Source organism: Oncorhynchus nerka, linkage group LG7 (genome assembly GCF_034236695.1).
Source record: "Oncorhynchus nerka isolate Pitt River linkage group LG7, Oner_Uvic_2.0, whole genome shotgun sequence".
Classification (NCBI taxonomy): Eukaryota; Metazoa; Chordata; class Actinopteri; order Salmoniformes; family Salmonidae; genus Oncorhynchus; species Oncorhynchus nerka.
The window spans coordinates 95,402,333-95,420,527 of NC_088402.1; the positions used below are offsets into that span (position 1 = coordinate 95,402,333).

General features: G+C 36.7%; 1 protein-coding gene across 1 annotated transcript in view; it reads right to left on the reverse strand.

Annotated features, from left to right (window-relative positions):
* Positions 1-18,195, reverse strand: part of tspan2b (tetraspanin 2b) — a 60,536-nt gene that overhangs the window by 14,208 nt on the left and 28,133 nt on the right. Inside the window, exon 2 of the mRNA XM_065021009.1 lies at positions 12,183-12,285. Within this exon, the coding sequence (XP_064877081.1) occupies positions 12,183-12,285 (103 nt within the window). The remainder of the gene's footprint in view (positions 1-12,182; positions 12,286-18,195) is intronic.

Genomic DNA, 18,195 nt, shown 5'->3' on the forward strand with positions numbered 1-18,195 from the left:
CTAACTAACCATAGTTGACAGTGTGTTTGTCTATAGACTAACTAACCATATAGTTGACAGTGTGTCTATAGACTAACTAACCATATAGTTGACAGTGTGTCTATAGACTAACTAACCATATAGTTGACAGTGTGTCTATAGACTAACTAACCATATAGTTGACAGTGTGTCTATAGACTAACTAACCATATAGTTGACAGTGTGTTTGTCTATAGACTAACTAACCATATAGTTGACAGTGTGTCTATAGACTAACTAACCATATAGTTGACAGTGTGTCTATAGACTAACTAACCATAGTTGACAGTGTGTCTATAGACTAACTAACCATATAGTTGACAGTGTGTCTATAGACTAACTAACCATATAGTTGACAGTGTGTCTATAGACTAACTAACCATATAGTTGACAGTGTGTCTATAGACTAACTAACTAAGTTGACAGTGTGTCTATAGACTAACTAACCATATAGTTGACAGTGTGTCTATAGACTAACTAACCATATAGTTGACAGTGTGTCTATAGACTAACTAACCATATAGTTGACAGTGTGTCTAACTAACTAACCATAGTTGACTGTGTGTCTATAGACTAACTAACCATAGTTGACAGTGTGTCTATAGACTAACTAACCATATAGTTGACAGTGTGTCTATAGACTAACTAACCATAGTTGACAGTGTGTTTGTCTATAGACTAACTAACCATATACTAGACAGTGTGTCTATAGACTAACTAACCATATAGTTGACAGTGTGTCTATAGACTAACTAACCATAAGTTTGTGTCTATAGACTAACTAACCATATAGTTGACAGTGTGTCTATAGACTAACTAACCATATAGTTGACAGTGTGTCTATAGACTAACTAACCATATAGTTGACAGTGTGTTTGTCTATAGACTAACTAACCATATAGTTGACAGTGTGTCTATAGACTAACTAACCATATAGTTGACAGTGTGTCTATAGACTAACTAACCATATAGTTGACAGTGTGTCTATAGACTAACTAACCATATAGTTGACAGTGTGTCTATAGACTAACTAACCATATAGTTGACTGTGTGTCTATAGACTAACTAACCATAGTTGACAGTGTGTGTCTATAGACTAACTAACCAGTAGTCTATAGACTAGTGTGTGTGTCTATAGACTAACTAACCATATAGTTAACAGTGTGTGTGTCTATAGACTAACTAACCATATAGTTGACAGTGTGTCTATAGACTAACCAACCATATAGTTGACAGTGTGTCTATAGACTAACTAACCATATAGTTGACAGTGTGTCTATAGACTAACTAACCATATAGTTGACAGTGTGTCTATAGACTAACTAACCATATAGTTGACAGTGTGTCTATAGACTAACCAACCATAGCTGACAGTGTGTCTATAGACTAACTGCCCATATAGTTGACAGTGTGTCTATAGACTAACTGCCCATATAGTTGACAGTGTGTCTATAGACTAACTAACCATATAGTTGACAGTGTGTGTGTCTATAGACTAACTAACCATATAGTTGACAGTGTGTCTATAGACTAACTAACCATATAGTTGACAGTGTGTCTATAGACTAACTAACCATAGTTGACAGTGTGTCTATAGACTAACTAACCATATAGTTGACAGTGTGTCTATAGACTAACTAACATATAGTTGACAGTGTGTCTATAGACTAACTAACCATATAGTTGACAGTGTGTCTATAGACTAACTAACCATATAGTTGACAGTGTGTCTATAGACTAACTAACCATATAGTTGACAGTGTGTCTATAGACTAACTAACCATAGTTGACAGTGTGTTTGTCTATAGACTAACTAACCATATAGTTGACAGTGTGTTTGTCTATAGACTAACTAACCATAGTTGACAGTGTGTCTATAGACTAACTAACCATATAGTTGACAGTGTGTCTATAGACTAACTAACCATATAGTTGACAGTGTGTCTATAGACTAACTAACCATATAGTTGACAGTGTGTCTATAGACTAACCAACCATATAGTTGTGTGTGTCTATAGACTAACTAACCATATAGTTGACAGTGTGTTTTGTCTATAGACTAACTAACCATATAGTTGACAGTGTGTCTATAGACTAACTAACCATATAGTTGACAGTGTGTCTATAGACTAACTAACCATATAGTTGACAGTGTGTCTATAGACTAACTAACCATATAGTTGACAGTGTGTCTATAGACTAACTAACCATATAGTTGACAGTGTGTCTATAGACTAACTAACCATATAGTTGACAGTGTGTCTATAGACTAACTAACCATATAGTTGACAGTGTGTCTATAGACTAACTAACCATATAGTTGACAGTGTGTCTATAGACTAACTAACCATATAGTTGACAGTGTGTCTATAGACTAACTAACCATATAGTTGACAGTGTGTCTATAGACTAACTAACCATATAGTTGACAGTGTGTCTATAGACTAACTAACCATATAGTTGACAGTGTGTCTATAGACTAACTAACCATAGTTGACAGTGTGTGTCTATAGACTAACTAACCATATAGTTGACAGTGTGTCTATAGACTAACTAACAATAGTTGACAGTGTGTCTATAGACTAACTAACCATATAGTTGACAGTGTGTTTGTCTATAGACTAACTAACCATAGTTGACAGTGTGTCTATAGACTAACTAACCATATAGTTGACAGTGTGTTTGTCTATAGACTAACTAACCATATAGTTGACAGTGTGTCTATAGACTAACCAACCATATAGTTGACAGTGTGTCTATAGACTAACTAACCATAGTTGACAGTGTGTCTATAGACTAACTAACCATATAGTTGACAGTGTGTCTATAGACTAACTAACCATATAGTTGACAGTGTGTCTATAGACTAACTAACCATATAGTTGACAGTGTGTCTATAGACTAACTAACCATATAGTTGACAGTGTGTCTATAGACTAACTAACCATATAGTTGACAGTGTGTCTATAGACTAACCAACCATATAGTTGACAGTGTGTGTCTATAGACTAACTAACCATATAGTTGACAGTGTGTCTATAGACTAACTAACCATATAGTTGACAGTGTGTCTATAGACTAACTAACCATATAGTTGACAGTGTGTCTATAGACTAACTAACCATATAGTTGACAGTGTGTCTATAGACTAACTAACCATATAGTTGACAGTGTGTGTCTATAGACTAACCAACCATATACTGTGTCTATAGACTAACTAACCATATAGTTGACAGTGTGTCTATAGACTAACTAACCATATAGTTGACAGTGTGTCTATAGACTAACTAACCATATAGTTGACAGTGTGTCTATAGACTAACTAACCATATAGTTGACAGTGTGTCTATAGACTAACTAACCATAGTTGACAGTGTGTCTATGACTAACTATAGTTGACAGTGTGTCTATAGACTAACCATATAGTTGACAGTGTGTCTATAGACTAACTAACCATAGTTGACAGTGTTTGTCTATAGACTAACTAACCATAGTTGACAGTGTGTTTGTCTATAGACTAACTAACCATAGTTGACAGTGTGTTTGTCTATAGACTAACTAACCATATAGTTGACAGTGTGTCTATAGACTAACCAACCATATAGTTGACAGTGTGTCTATAGACTAACTAACCATAGTTGACAGTGTGTCTATAGACTAACTAACCATATAGTTGACAGTGTGTCTATAGACTAACTAACCATATAGTTGACAGTGTGTCTATAGACTAACTAACCATATAGTTGACAGTGTGTCTATAGACTAACTAACCATATATAGACTTGACAGTGTGTCTATAGACTAACTAACCATATAGTTGACAGTGTGTCTATAGACTAACTAACCATATAGTTGACAGTGTGTCTATAGACTAACCAAACAGTGTGTCTATAGACTAACTAACCATATAGTTGACAGTGTGTCTATAGACTAACTAACCATATAGTTGACAGTGTGTCTATAGACTAACTAACCATATAGTTGACTGTGTGTCTATAGACTAACTAACCATAGTTGACAGTGTGTCTATAGACTAACTAACCATATAGTTGACAGTGTGTCTATAGACTAACTAACCATATAGTTAACAGTGTGTGTGTCTATAGACTAACTAACCATATAGTTGACAGTGTGTCTATAGACTAACTAACCATATACTAGACAGTGTGTCTATAGACTAACTAACCATATACTAGACAGTGTGTCTATAGACTAACTAACCATAGTTGACAGTGTGTCTATAGACTAACTAACCATATAGTTGACAGTGTGTCTATAGACTAACTAACCATATAGTTGACAGTGTGTCTATAGACTAACTAACCATATAGTTGACAGTGTGTCTATAGACTAACTAACCATATAGTTGACAGTGTGTCTATAGACTAACTAACTAACATATAGTTGACAGTGTGTTTGTCATAGACTAACTAACCATATAGTTGACAGTGTGTTTGTCTATAGACTAACTAACCATATAGTTGACAGTGTGTTTGTCTATAGACTAACTAACCATATAGTTGACAGTGTGTCTTTGTCATAGTTAGTGTGTTTGACTAACTAACCATATAGTTGACAGTGTGTCTATAGACTAACTAACCATAGTTGACAGTGTGTCTGTCTATAGACTAACTATATAGTTGACAGTGTGTCTATAGACTAACTAACCATATAGTTGTGTAGTTGACAGTGTGTCTATAGACTAACTAACCATATAGTTGACAGTGTGTCTATAGACTAACTAACCATATAGTTGACAGTGTGTCTATAGACTAACTAACCATATAGTTGACAGTGTTTGTCTATAGACTAACTAACCATATAGTTGACAGTGTGTAACTAACCATATAGTTGACAGTGTGTCTATAGACTAACTAACCATATAGTTGACAGGGTGTGTCTATAGACTAACTAACCATAGTTGACAATGTGTCTATAGACTAACTAACCATAGTTGACAGTGTGTGTCTATAGACTAACTAACCATATAGTTGACAGTGTGTGTCTATAGACTAACTAACCATAGTTGACAGTGTGTCTATAGACTAACTAACCATAGTTGACAGTGTGTCTATAGACTAACTAACCATAGTTGACAGTGTCTATAGACTAACTAACCATATAGTTGACAGTGTGTTTGTCTATAGACTAACTAACCATAGTTGACAGTGTGTTTGTCTATAGACTAACTAACCATATAGTTGACAGTGTGTCTATAGACTAACCAACCATATAGTTGACAGTGTGTCTATAGACTAACTAACCATAGTTGACAGTGTCTATAGACTAACTAACCATATAGTTGACAGTGTGTCTATAGACTAACTAACCATATAGTTGACAGTGTGTCTATAGACTAACTAACCATATAGTTGACAGTGTGTCTATAGACTAACTAACCATATAGTTGACAGTGTGTCTATAGACTAACAAACCATATAGTTGACAGTGTGTGTATAGACTAACCAACCATAGCTGACAGTGTGTCTATAGACTAACCAACCATATAGTTGACAGTGTGTGTCTATAGACTAACTAACCATATAGTTGACAGTGTGTCTATAGACTAACTAACCATATAGTTGACAGTGTGTTTGTCTATAGACTAACTAACCATATAGTTGACAGTGTGTCTATAGACTAACTAACCATATAGTTGACAGTGTGTCTATAGACTAACTAACCATATACTAGACAGTGTGTCTATAGACTAACTAACCATAGTTGACAGTGTGTCTATAGACTAACTAACCATATACTAGACAGTGTGTCTATAGACTAACTAACCATATAGTTGACAGTGTGTCTATAGACTAACTAACCATATAGTTGACAGTGTGTCTATAGACTAACTAACCATATAGTTGACAGTGTGTCTATAGACTAACTAACCATAGCTGACAGTGTGTTTGTCTATAGACTAACTAACCATAGTTGACAGTGTGTTTGTCTATAGACTAACTAACCATATAGTTGACAGTGTGTTTGTCTATAGACTAACTAACCATATAGTTGACAGTGTGTCTATAGACTAACTAACCATAGTTGACAGTGTGTCTGTCTATAGACTAACTAACCATATAGTTGACAGTGTGTCTATAGACTAACTAACCATATAGTTGACAGTGTGTCTATAGACTAACTAACCATATAGTTGACAGTGTGTCTATAGACTAACTAACCATATAGTTGACAGTGTGTCTATAGACTAACTAACCATATAGTTGACAGTGTGTCTATAGACTAACTAACCATATAGTTGACAGTGTGTCTATAGACTAACTAACCATATAGTTGACAGTGTGTCTATAGACTAACTATAGCTGACAGTGTGTTTGTCTAACTAACCATAGTTGACAGTGTGTTTGTCTATAGACTAACTAACCATATAGTTGACAGTGTGTTTGTCTATAGACTAACTAACCATATAGTTGACAGTGTGTCTATAGACTAACTAACCATATAGTTGACAGTGTGTCTATAGACTAACTAACCATATAGTTGACAGTGTGTGTCTATAGACTAACTAACCATAGTTGACAGTGTGTTTGTCTATAGACTAACTAACCATAGTTGACAGTGTGTTTGTCTATAGACTAACTAACCATATAGTTGACAGTGTGTTTGTCTATAGACTAACTAACCATATAGTTGACAGTGTGTCTATAGACTAACTAACCATAGTTGACAGTGTGTTTGTCTATAGACTAACTAACCATATAGTTGACAGTGTGTCTATAGACTAACTAACCATAGTTGACAGTGTGTCTATAGTTGACTAAGTATAGTTGACAGTGTGTCTATAGACTAACTAACCATATAGTTGACAGTGTGTCTATAGACTAACTAACCATATAGTTGACAGTGTGTCTATAGACTAACTAACCATATAGTTGACAGTGTGTCTATAGACTAACTAACCATATAGTTGACAGTGTGTCTATAGACTAACTAACCATATAGTTGACAGTGTGTCTATAGACTAACTAACCATATAGTTGACAGTATGTCTATAGACTAACTAACCATATAGTTGACAGTGTGTCTATAGACTAACTAACCATATAGTTGACAGTGTGTCTATAGACTAACTAACCATAGTTGACAGTGTGTCTATAGACTAACTAACCATAGTTGACAGTGTGTCTATAGACTAACTAACCATAGTTGACAGTGTGTGTCTATAGACTAACTAACCATATAGTTGACAGTGTGTCTATAGACTAACTAACCATAGTTGACAGTGTGTCTATAGACTAACTAACCATAGTTGACAGTGTGTCTATAGACTAACTAACCATAGTTGACAGTGTGTTTGTCTATAGACTAACTAACCATAGTTGACAGTGTGTTTGTCTATAGACTAACTAACCATATAGTTGACAGTGTGTCTATAGACTAACCAACCATATAGTTGACAGTGTGTCTATAGACTAACTAACCATAGTTGACAGTGTCTATAGACTAACTAACCATATAGTTGACAGTTGACTAACCATATAGTTGACAGTGTGTCTATAGACTAACTAACCATATAGTTGACAGTGTGTCTATAGACTAACTAACCATATAGTTGACAGTGTGTCTATAGACTAACCAACCATAGCTGACAGTGTGTCTATAGACTAACCAACCATATAGTTGACAGTGTGTGTCTATAGACTAACTAACCATATAGTTGACAGTGTGTCTATAGACTAACTAACCATATAGTTGACAGTGTGTTTGTCTATAGACTAACTAACCATATAGTTGACAGTGTGTCTATAGACTAACTAACCATATAGTTGACAGTGTGTCTATAGACTAACTAACCATATACTAGACAGTGTGTCTATAGACTAACTAACCATAGTTGACAGTGTGTCTATAGACTAACTAACCATATACTAGACAGTGTGTCTATAGACTAACTAACCATATAGTTGACAGTGTGTCTATAGACTAACTAACCATATAGTTGACAGTGTGTCTATAGACTAACTAACCATATAGTTGACAGTGTGTCTATAGACTAACTAACCATATAGTTGACAGTGTGTCTATAGACTAACTAACCATAGCTGACAGTGTGTTTGTCTATAGACTAACTAACCATAGTTGACAGTGTGTTTGTCTATAGACTAACTAACCATAGTTGACAGTGTGTTTGTCTATAGACTAACTAACCATATAGCTGACAGTGTGTTTGTCTATAGACTAACTAACCATATAGTTGACAGTGTGTCTATAGACTAACTAACCATAGTTGACAGTGTGTCTGTCTATAGACTAACTAACCATATAGTTGACAGTGTGTCTATAGACTAACTAACCATATAGTTGACAGTGTGTCTATAGACTAACTAACCATATAGTTGACAGTGTGTCTATAGACTAACTAACCATATAGTTGACAGTGTGTCTATAGACTAACTAACCATATAGTTGACAGTATGTCTATAGACTAACTAACCATATAGTTGACAGTATGTCTATAGACTAACTAACCATATAGTTGACAGTGTGTCTATAGACTAACTAACCATATAGTTGACAGGGTGTGTCTATAGACTAACTAACCATAGTTGACAATGTGTCTATAGACTAACTAACCATAGTTGACAGTGTGTGTCTATAGACTAACTAACCATAGTTGACAGTGTGTGTCTATAGACTAACTAACCATATAGTTGACAGTGTGTCTATAGACTAACTAACCATAGTTGACAGTGTGTCTATAGACTAACTAACCATAGTTGACAGTGTCTATAGACTAACTAACCATATAGTTGACAGTGTGTTTGTCTATAGACTAACTAACCATAGTTGACAGTGTGTTTGTCTATAGACTAACTAACCATATAGTTGACAGTGTGTCTATAGACTAACCAACCATATAGTTGACAGTGTGTCTATAGACTAACTAACCATAGTTGACAGTGTCTATAGACTAACTAACCATATAGTTGACAGTGTGTCTATAGACTAACTAACCATATAGTTGACAGTGTGTCTATAGACTAACTAACCATATAGTTGACAGTGTGTCTATAGACTAACTAACCATATAGTTGACAGTGTGTCTATAGACTAACAAACCATATAGTTGACAGTGTGTGTATAGACTAACCAACCATAGCTGACAGTGTGTCTATAGACTAACCAACCATATAGTTGACAGTGTGTGTCTATAGACTAACTAACCATATAGTTGACAGTGTGTCTATAGACTAACTAACCATATAGTTGACAGTGTGTCTATAGACTAACTAACCATAGTTGACAGTGTGTCTATAGACTAACTAACCATAGTTGACAGTGTGTCTATAGACTAACTAACCATATAGTTGACAGTGTGTCTATAGACTAACTAACCATATAGCTGACAGTGTGTCTATAGACTAACTAACCATATAGCTGACAGTGTGTCTATAGACTAACTAACCATATAGTTGACAGTGTGTCTATAGACTAACTAACCATAGTTGACAGTGTGTTTGTCTATAGACTAACTAACCATAGTTGACAGTGTGTTTGTCTATAGACTAACTAACCATAGTTGACAGTGTGTTTGTCTATAGACTAACTAACCATAGTTGACAGTGTGTTTGTCTATAGACTAACTAACCATATAGTTGACAGTCTGTCTATAGACTAACTAGCCATATAGCTGACAGTGTGTCTATAGACTAACTAACCATAGTTGACAGTGTGTCTATAGACTAACCAACCATATAGTTGACAGTGTGTCTATAGACTAACTAACCATATAGTTGACAGTGTGTCTATAGACTAACCAACCATATAGTTGACAGTGTGTCTATAGACTAACTAACCATATAGTTGACAGTGTGTCTATAGACTAACTAACCATATAGTTGACAGTGTGTCTATAGACTAACTAACCATAGTTGACAGTGTGTTTGTCTATAGACTAACTAACCATAGTTGACAGTGTGTTTGTCTATAGACTAACTAACCATAGTTGACAGTGTGTTTGTCTATAGACTAACTAACCATATAGTTGACAGTCTGTCTATAGACTAACTAACCATATAGCTGACAGTGTGTCTATAGACTAACTAACCATAGTTGACAGTGTGTCTATAGACTAACCAACCATATAGTTGACAGTGTGTCTATAGACTAACTAACCATATAGTTGACAGTGTGTCTATAGACTAACTAACCATATAGTTGACAGTGTGTCTATAGACTAATTAACCATAGTTGACAGTGTGTTTGTCTATAGACTAACTAACCATAGTTGACAGTGTGTTTGTCTATAGACTAACTAACCATAGTTGACAGTGTGTTTGTCTATAGACTAACTAACCATATAGTTGACAGTGTGTCTATAGACTAACTAACCATATAGTTGACAGTGTGGTTGTCTATAGACTAACTAACCATATACTTGACAGTGTGTTTGTCTATAGTCTAACTAACCATATAGTTGACAGTGTGTTTGTCTATAGTCTAACTAACCATATACTTGACAGTGTGTTTGTCTATAGACTAACTAACCATATAGTTGACAGTGTGTTTGTCTATAGACTAACTAACCATAGTTGACAGTGTGTCTATAGTCTAACTAACCATATACTTGACAGTGTGTTTGTCTATAGTCTAACTAACCATATACTTGACAGTGTGTTTGTCTATAGTCTAACTAACCATATAGTTGACAGTGTGTTTGTCTATAGTCTAACTAACCATAGTTGACAGTGTGTTTGTCTATAGACTAACCATATGTCCTTTGTATGTTGGGGCATTCTTGATACACACAGGAAACTGTTGAACGTGAATGTTCTTGACTCAGACTGGTGTTTTTTTACACTGTTTATGATTTCACATGACTGGACATGCAGATATGCATCTGTTGGGCACAGATACCGGTTGGGCACAGATACCGGTTGGGCACAGATACCTGGTGGGCACAGATACCTGTTGGGCACATATACCTGTTGGGCACAGATACCGGTTAGGGTAGGGGCGTGGATCAGGAGACCAGTCAGTACCACCGGTTGGGATTTCACATGACTGGACATGCAGATATGCATCTGTTGGGCACAGATACCGGTTGGGCACAGATACCGGTTGGGCACAGATACCGGTTGGGCACAGATACCTGGTGGGCACAGATACCTGTTGGGCACATATACCTGTTGGGCACAGATACCGGTTGGGCACAGATACCTGTTGGGCACAGATACCTGTTGGGCACAGATACCGGTTGGTGGGCACAGATACCTGTTGGGCACAGATACCGGTTGGGCACAGATACCTGTTGGGCACAGATACCGGTTAGGGTAGGGGCGTGGATCAGGAGACCAGTCAGTACCACCGGTTGGGCACAGATACCTGTTGGGCACAGATACCTGTTGGGCACATATACCGGTTGGGCACATATACCGGTTGGGCACAGATACCGGTTGGTGGGCACAGATACCGGTTGGTGGGCACAGATACCGGTTGGTGGGCACAGATACCGGTTGGTGGGCACAGATACCGGTTGGTGGGCACAGATACCTGTTGGGCACAGATACCTGTTGGGCACAGATACCTGTTGGGCACAGATACCTGTTGGGCACAGATACCTGTTGGGCACAGATACCTGTTAGGGTAGGGGCGTGGATCAGGAGACCAGTCAGTATCCGGTGTGATCACCATTTGGCTCATGCTGCGAGACACATCTCCTTTGCATCGAGCTGATCAGGCCGGTTACACGTGGTCTATGATTGTGAGGCCGGTCGGAGGCGGCTTATGGTAGATGAATGAACATTAAATTATCTGGTAACAGCTCTGGTGGGCATTCCTGCAGTCAGCATGCCAATTACACATTTCACAAATTACACAATTACACAAGAAACTTGAGATATTTTACAGTGGCCCGTTTTTGGTGCACGTTGTGTTTAAATTTCTGTTCAGTATTCAGGGCGACAACGTTGTATAGAATTAGACATCGCTGTTTTCCATACAGTTTATAAGCAGACATTTTTGTGACCCTATCTTCAAATTACAATCCTCACCGCTTCTCCAGGGCCACTTTCAGCCTCTCTGACATCTTGTCACTTCTCCTGCTCCTGCTCATTGGTTCATTTATAGGCCTCCTCCAGTCCCATTGGCTAACTCACACATCCCCTCCCTACTGATTGGCTGATTCCTGTACCTGTACTCACCATAAAAGAAGGTGTCTGGCGCTCCGTCTCCGTTCAGCAGAGCGACGGTCTCAGGATCGAACCGCAACCACAGCCCGACTGCAAGGACCAACGAGCCCATCAACTAGTAGAGAGAGGAGAGAGGGGGAGCGAAAGTGAGCGTGACAGAGAGGAAAGAAGATAAGAGAGAGACACAAATAGCCTTCTAACTTACTCACATTTCCCCTCAACAACAGACCCTCAGCATACACCTACATCACACTCCCTCTCCTCTCCTCTCCTCTCCTCTCTCCTCTCCTCTCCTCTCCTCTACCCTCTCGGGCAGTTCCACGGTAACGGAATTACACTTTCATAATGTATGCCAAAAAAACAACAACAAAAAAACATTGATTCCAAAAAGTTTAACAAACCATTCAACTCTATGGACAGGGGCTCATTCAACTCTATGGACAGGGGCTCATTCAACTCTATGGACAGGGGCTCATTCAACTCTATGGACAGGGGCTCATTCAACTCTATGGACAGGGGCTCATTCAACTCTATGGACAGGGGCTCATTCAACTCTATGGACAGGGGCTCATTCAACTCTATGGACAGGGGCTCATTCAACTCTATGGACAGGGGCTCATTCAACTCTATGGACAGGGGCTCATTCAACTCTATGGACAGGGGCTCATTCAACTCTATGGACAGGGGCTCATTCAACTCCATGGACAGGGGCTCATTCAACTCTATGGACAGGGGCTCATTCAACTCTATGGACAGGGGCTCATTCAACTCTATGGACAGGGGCTCATTCAACTCTATGGACAGGGGCTCATTCAACTCTATGGACAGGGGCTCATTCAACTCTATGGACAGGGGCTCATTCAACTCTATGGACAGGGGCTCATTCAACTCTATGGACAGGGGCTCATTCAACTCTATGGACAGGGGCTCATTCAACTCTATGGACAGGGGCTCATTCAACTCTATGGACAGGGGCTCATTCAACTCTATGGGGGCTCATTCAACTCTATGGACAGGGGCTCATTCAACTCTATGGACAGGGGCTCATTCAACTCTATGGACAGGGGCTCATTCAACTCTATGGACAGGGGGGGCTCATTCAACTCTATGGACAGGGGCTCATTCAACTCTATGGACAGGGGCTCATTCAACTCTATGGACAGGGGCTCATTCAACTCTATGGACAGGGGCTCATTCAACTCTATGGACAGGGGCTCATTCAACTCTATGGACAGGGGCTCATTCAACTCTATGGACAGGGGCTCATTCAACTCTATGGACAGGGGCTCATTCAACTCTATGGACAGGGGCTCATTCAACTCTATGGACAGGGGCTCATTCAACTCTATGGACAGGGGCTCATTCAACTCTATGGACAGGGGCTCATTCAACTCTATGGACAGGGGCTCATTCAACTCTATGGACAGGGGCTCATTCAACTCTATGGACAGGGGCTTACTTTGATCAATTTACACGTGCATTTCACAAAAAAAAAACGAATTTAGTTTAATAACTAGGACGATGCAAAGTATGGTGAACAGAATTACGGTCAAAATCTCCCTCTGGGTTTTTTTTTAAATGCGTTTTTTAACGTTTTCTATCTGGGATTTACATTCCATGATGTCTGCAGAGAGAGAATGATGCGTCAGCTATGACATCACACCTCGACGGGTTTTCCATTGGTTACTGAACTACAGGAAGTGGATCAACACCCGGTAACGGAACAGATCAGCTATGACATCACACCTCGACGGGTTTTCCATTGGTTACTGAACTACAGGAGGTGGATCAACACCCGGTAACAGAACTGATCGGTACTATACAGAAATGCATAATTATGGACATGAATATCCTTCTCTTCATGGTAATTTATGCTAAATAGGAACACACTTATTTTTGCATATTTGGGGTCTACACACCGGCTATTGTCGTAATGACCTCCTTCCATAAACAAGACCACATCTGGTTGGTCCAAACCAGACCAATCTGAGCCAGTACCGTAGGAAGTCAATACAGTACAGTAGTTTAGTACAGAACTTTAGTACAATAGTACAGTAGTTTAGTACAATAGTAGAGTACAATAGTAGAGTACAGTACAGTACAGTAGTTTAGTACAATAGTAGAGTACAATAGTAGAGTACAGTAGTTTAGTACAGAACTTTAGTACAATAGTACAGTAGTTTAGTACAATAGTAGAGTACAATAGTAGAGTACAGTACAGTACAGTAGTTTAGTACAGTACAGTAGTTTAGTACAGTAGTTAAGTACAATAGTAGAGTACAGTAGTTTAGTACAGAACTTTAGTACAATAGTATAGTAGTTTAGTACAGTAGTTTAGTACAATAGTAGAGTACAGTACAGTAGTTTAGTACAATAGTATAGTAGTTTAGTACAATAGTAGAGTACAGTAGTTTAGTACAGAACTTTAGTACAATAGTACAGTAGTTTAGTACAATAGTAGAGTACAGTAGATTAGTACAGTAGTTTAGTACAGTAGTTTAGTACAGTACAGTAGTTTAGTAGAGTAGTTTAGTACAGTACAGTAGTTTAGTAGAGTAGTTTAGTACAGTACAGTAGTTTAGTACAGTAGTTTAGTAGAGTACAGTAGTTTAGTAGAGTACAGTAGTTTAGTACAGTAGTTTAGTAGAGTACAGTAGTTTAGTAGAGTACAGTAGTTTAGTACAGTAGTTTAGTACAGTAGTTTAGTAGAGTAGTTTAGTTTAGTAGAGTACAGTAGTTTAGTACAATAGTAGAGTACAGTACAGTAGTTTAGTAGAGTAGTTTAGTACAATAGTAGAGTACAGTACAGTAGTTTAGTACAGTAGTTTAGTACAGTACAGTAGTTTAGTAGAGTAGTTTAGTACAATAGTAGAGTACAGTACAGTAGTTTAGTACAGTAGTTTAGTACAGTACAGTAGTTTAGTAGAGTAGTTTAGTACAATACAGTAGTTTAGTACAGTAGTTTAGAACAGTAGTTTAGTACAGTACAGTAGTTTAGTAGAGTAGTTTAGTAGAGTAGTTTAGTACAGTAGTTTAGTAGAGTACAGTAGTTTAGTAGTTTAGTAGAGTACAGTAGTTTAGTACAATAGTAGAGTACAGTAGTTTAGTACAGTAGTTTAGTAGAGTACAGTAGTTTAGTACAGTAGTTTAGTAGAGTAGTTTAGTACAATACAGTAGTTTAGTACAGTAGTTTAGTAGAGTAGTTTAGTACAGTAGTTTAGTACAGTAGTTTAGTACAGTACAGTAGTTTAGTACAGTAGTTTAGTACAGTACAGTAGTTTAGTACAGTAGTTTAGTACAGTAGTTTAGTACAGTACAGTAGTTTAGTACAGTACAGTAGTTTAGTAGAGTAGTTTAGTACAGTACAGTAGTTTAGTACAATAGTAGAGTACAATAGTAGAGTACAGTACAGTACAGTAGTTTAGTACAATAGTAGAGTACAGTAGTTTAGTACAGAACTTTAGTACAATAGTACAGTAGTTTAGTACAATAGTAGAGTACAATAGTAGAGTACAGTACAGTAGTTTAGTACAGTACAGTAGTTTAGTACAGTAGTTTAGTACAATAGTAGAGTACAGTAGTTTAGTACAGAACTTTAGTACAATAGTATAGTAGTTTAGTACAGTAGTTTAGTACAATAGTAGAGTACAATAGTAGAGTACAGTACAGTAGTTTAGTACAATAGTATAGTAGTTTAGTACAATAGTAGAGTACAGTAGTTTAGTACAGAACTTTAGTACAATAGTACAGTAGTTTAGTACAATAGTAGAGTACAGTAGATTAGTACAGTAGTTTAGTACAGTAGTTTAGTACAGTACAGTAGTTTAGTACAGTAGTTTAGTACAGTACAGTAGTTTAGTACAGTAGTTTAGTAGAGTACAGTAGTTTAGTAGAGTACAGTAGTTTAGTACAGTAGTTTAGTACAGTACAGTAGTTTAGTAGAGTACAGTAGTTTAGTACAGTACAGTAGTTTAGTACAGTAGTTTAGTACAGTACAGTAGTTTAGTAGAGTAGTTTAGTACAGTAGTTTAGTACAATACAGTAGTTTAGTACAGTAGTTTAGTACAGTACAGTAGTTTAGTAGAGTAGTTTAGTACAGTAGTTTAGTACAGTAGTTTAGTACAGTAGTTTAGTAGAGTACAGTAGTTTAGTAGAGTACAGTAGTTTAGTACAGTAGTTTAGTACAGTAGTTTAGTACAGTAGTTTAGTAGAGTACAGTAGTTTAGTAGAGTACAGTAGTTTAGTACAGTAGTTTAGTAGAGTACAGTAGTTTAGTAGAGTACAGTAGTTTAGTACAATAGTAGAGTACAGTAGTTTAGTACAATAGTAGAGTACAGTACAGTAGTTTAGTACAGTAGTTTAGTAGAGTACAGTAGTTTAGTAGAGTACAGTAGTTTAGTACAGTAGTTTAGTAGAGTACAGTAGTTTAGTACAGTAGTTTAGTACAGTAGTTTAGTACAGTACAGTAGTTTAGTAGAGTACAGTAGTTTAGTACAGTACAGTAGTTTAGTACAGTACAGTAGTTTAGTACAATAGTAGAGTACAGTAGTTTAGTACAATAGTAGAGTACAGTACAGTAGTTTAGTAGAGTAGTTTAGTACAATACAGTAGTTTAGTACAGTAGTTTAGTACAGTAGTTTAGTACAGTACAGTAGTTTAGTACAGTAGTTTAGTACAGTACAGTAGTTTAGTACAGTAGTTTAGTACAGTACAGTAGTTTAGTACAGTACAGTAGTTTAGTAGAGTAGTTTAGTACAGTACAGTAGTTTAGTACAATAGTAGAGTACAATAGTTACAGTACAGTACAGTAGTTTTACAATAGTAGAGTACAGTAGTTTAGTAGAACTTTTAGTACAGTAGTTTAGTAGTAGTTTAGTACAGTAGTAGTACAATAGTAGAGTACAGTACAGTACAGTAGTTTAGTACAGTACAGTAGTTTAGTACAGTAGTTTAGTACAATAGTAGAGTACAGTAGTTTAGTACAATAGTAGAGTACAGTACAGTAGTTTAGTAGAGTAGTTTAGTACAGTAGTTTAGTACAGTAGTTTAGTACAGTAGTTTAGTACAGTAGTTTAGTACAGTACAGTAGTTTAGTACAGTAGTTTAGTACAGTACAGTAGTTTAGTACAGTAGTTTAGTAGAGTAGTTTAGTACAGTACAGTAGTTTAGTACAGAGTAGTTTAGTACAGTACAGTAGTTTTTACAATAGTAGTTTAGTAGTACAGTAGTTTTAGTACAGTACAGTAGTTTAGTACAATAGTAGAGTACAGTACAGTAGTTTAGTACAATAGTATAGTAGTTTTAGTACAGTAGTACAGTAGTTTAGTACAAAGTACAGTAGTTTAGTACAATAGTAGAGTACAGTAGTTTAGTACAGTAGTTTAGTACAGTAGTTTAGTACAGTACAGTAGTTTAGTACAGTAGTTTAGTACAGTACAGTAGTTTAGTAGAGTAGTTTAGTACAGTACAGTAGTTTAGTACAGACAGTTTAGTAGAGTACAGTAGTTTAGTACAGTACAGTAGTTTAGTACAGTAGTTTAGTACAGTAGTTTAGTAGTAGTTTAGTACAGTAGTTTAGTACAGTAGTTTAGTAGAGTAGTTTAGTTTAGTAGAGTACAGTAGTTTAGTTTAGTACAGTACAGTAGTTTAGTAGTAGTTTAGTAGTACAGTACAGTAGTTTAGTACAGTAGTTTAGTACAGTACAGTAGTTTAGTACAGTAGTTTAGTACAACAGTAGTTTAGTACAGTAGTTTAGTACAGTAGTTTAGTACAGTACAGTAGTTTAGTAGAGTACAGTAGTTTAGTACAAGTACAGTACAGTAGTTTAGTACAGTAGTTTAGTACAGTACAGTAGTTTAGTACAGTAGTTTTAGTAGTTTAGTACAGTAGTTTAGTAGAGTACAGTAGTTTAGTAGTTTAGTGAAAGTAGTTTAGTAGTAGTACAGTACAGTAGTTTAGTACAGTAGTTTAGTACAGTACAGTAGTTTAGTACAGTAGTTTAGTACAGTAGTTTAGTACAGTAGTT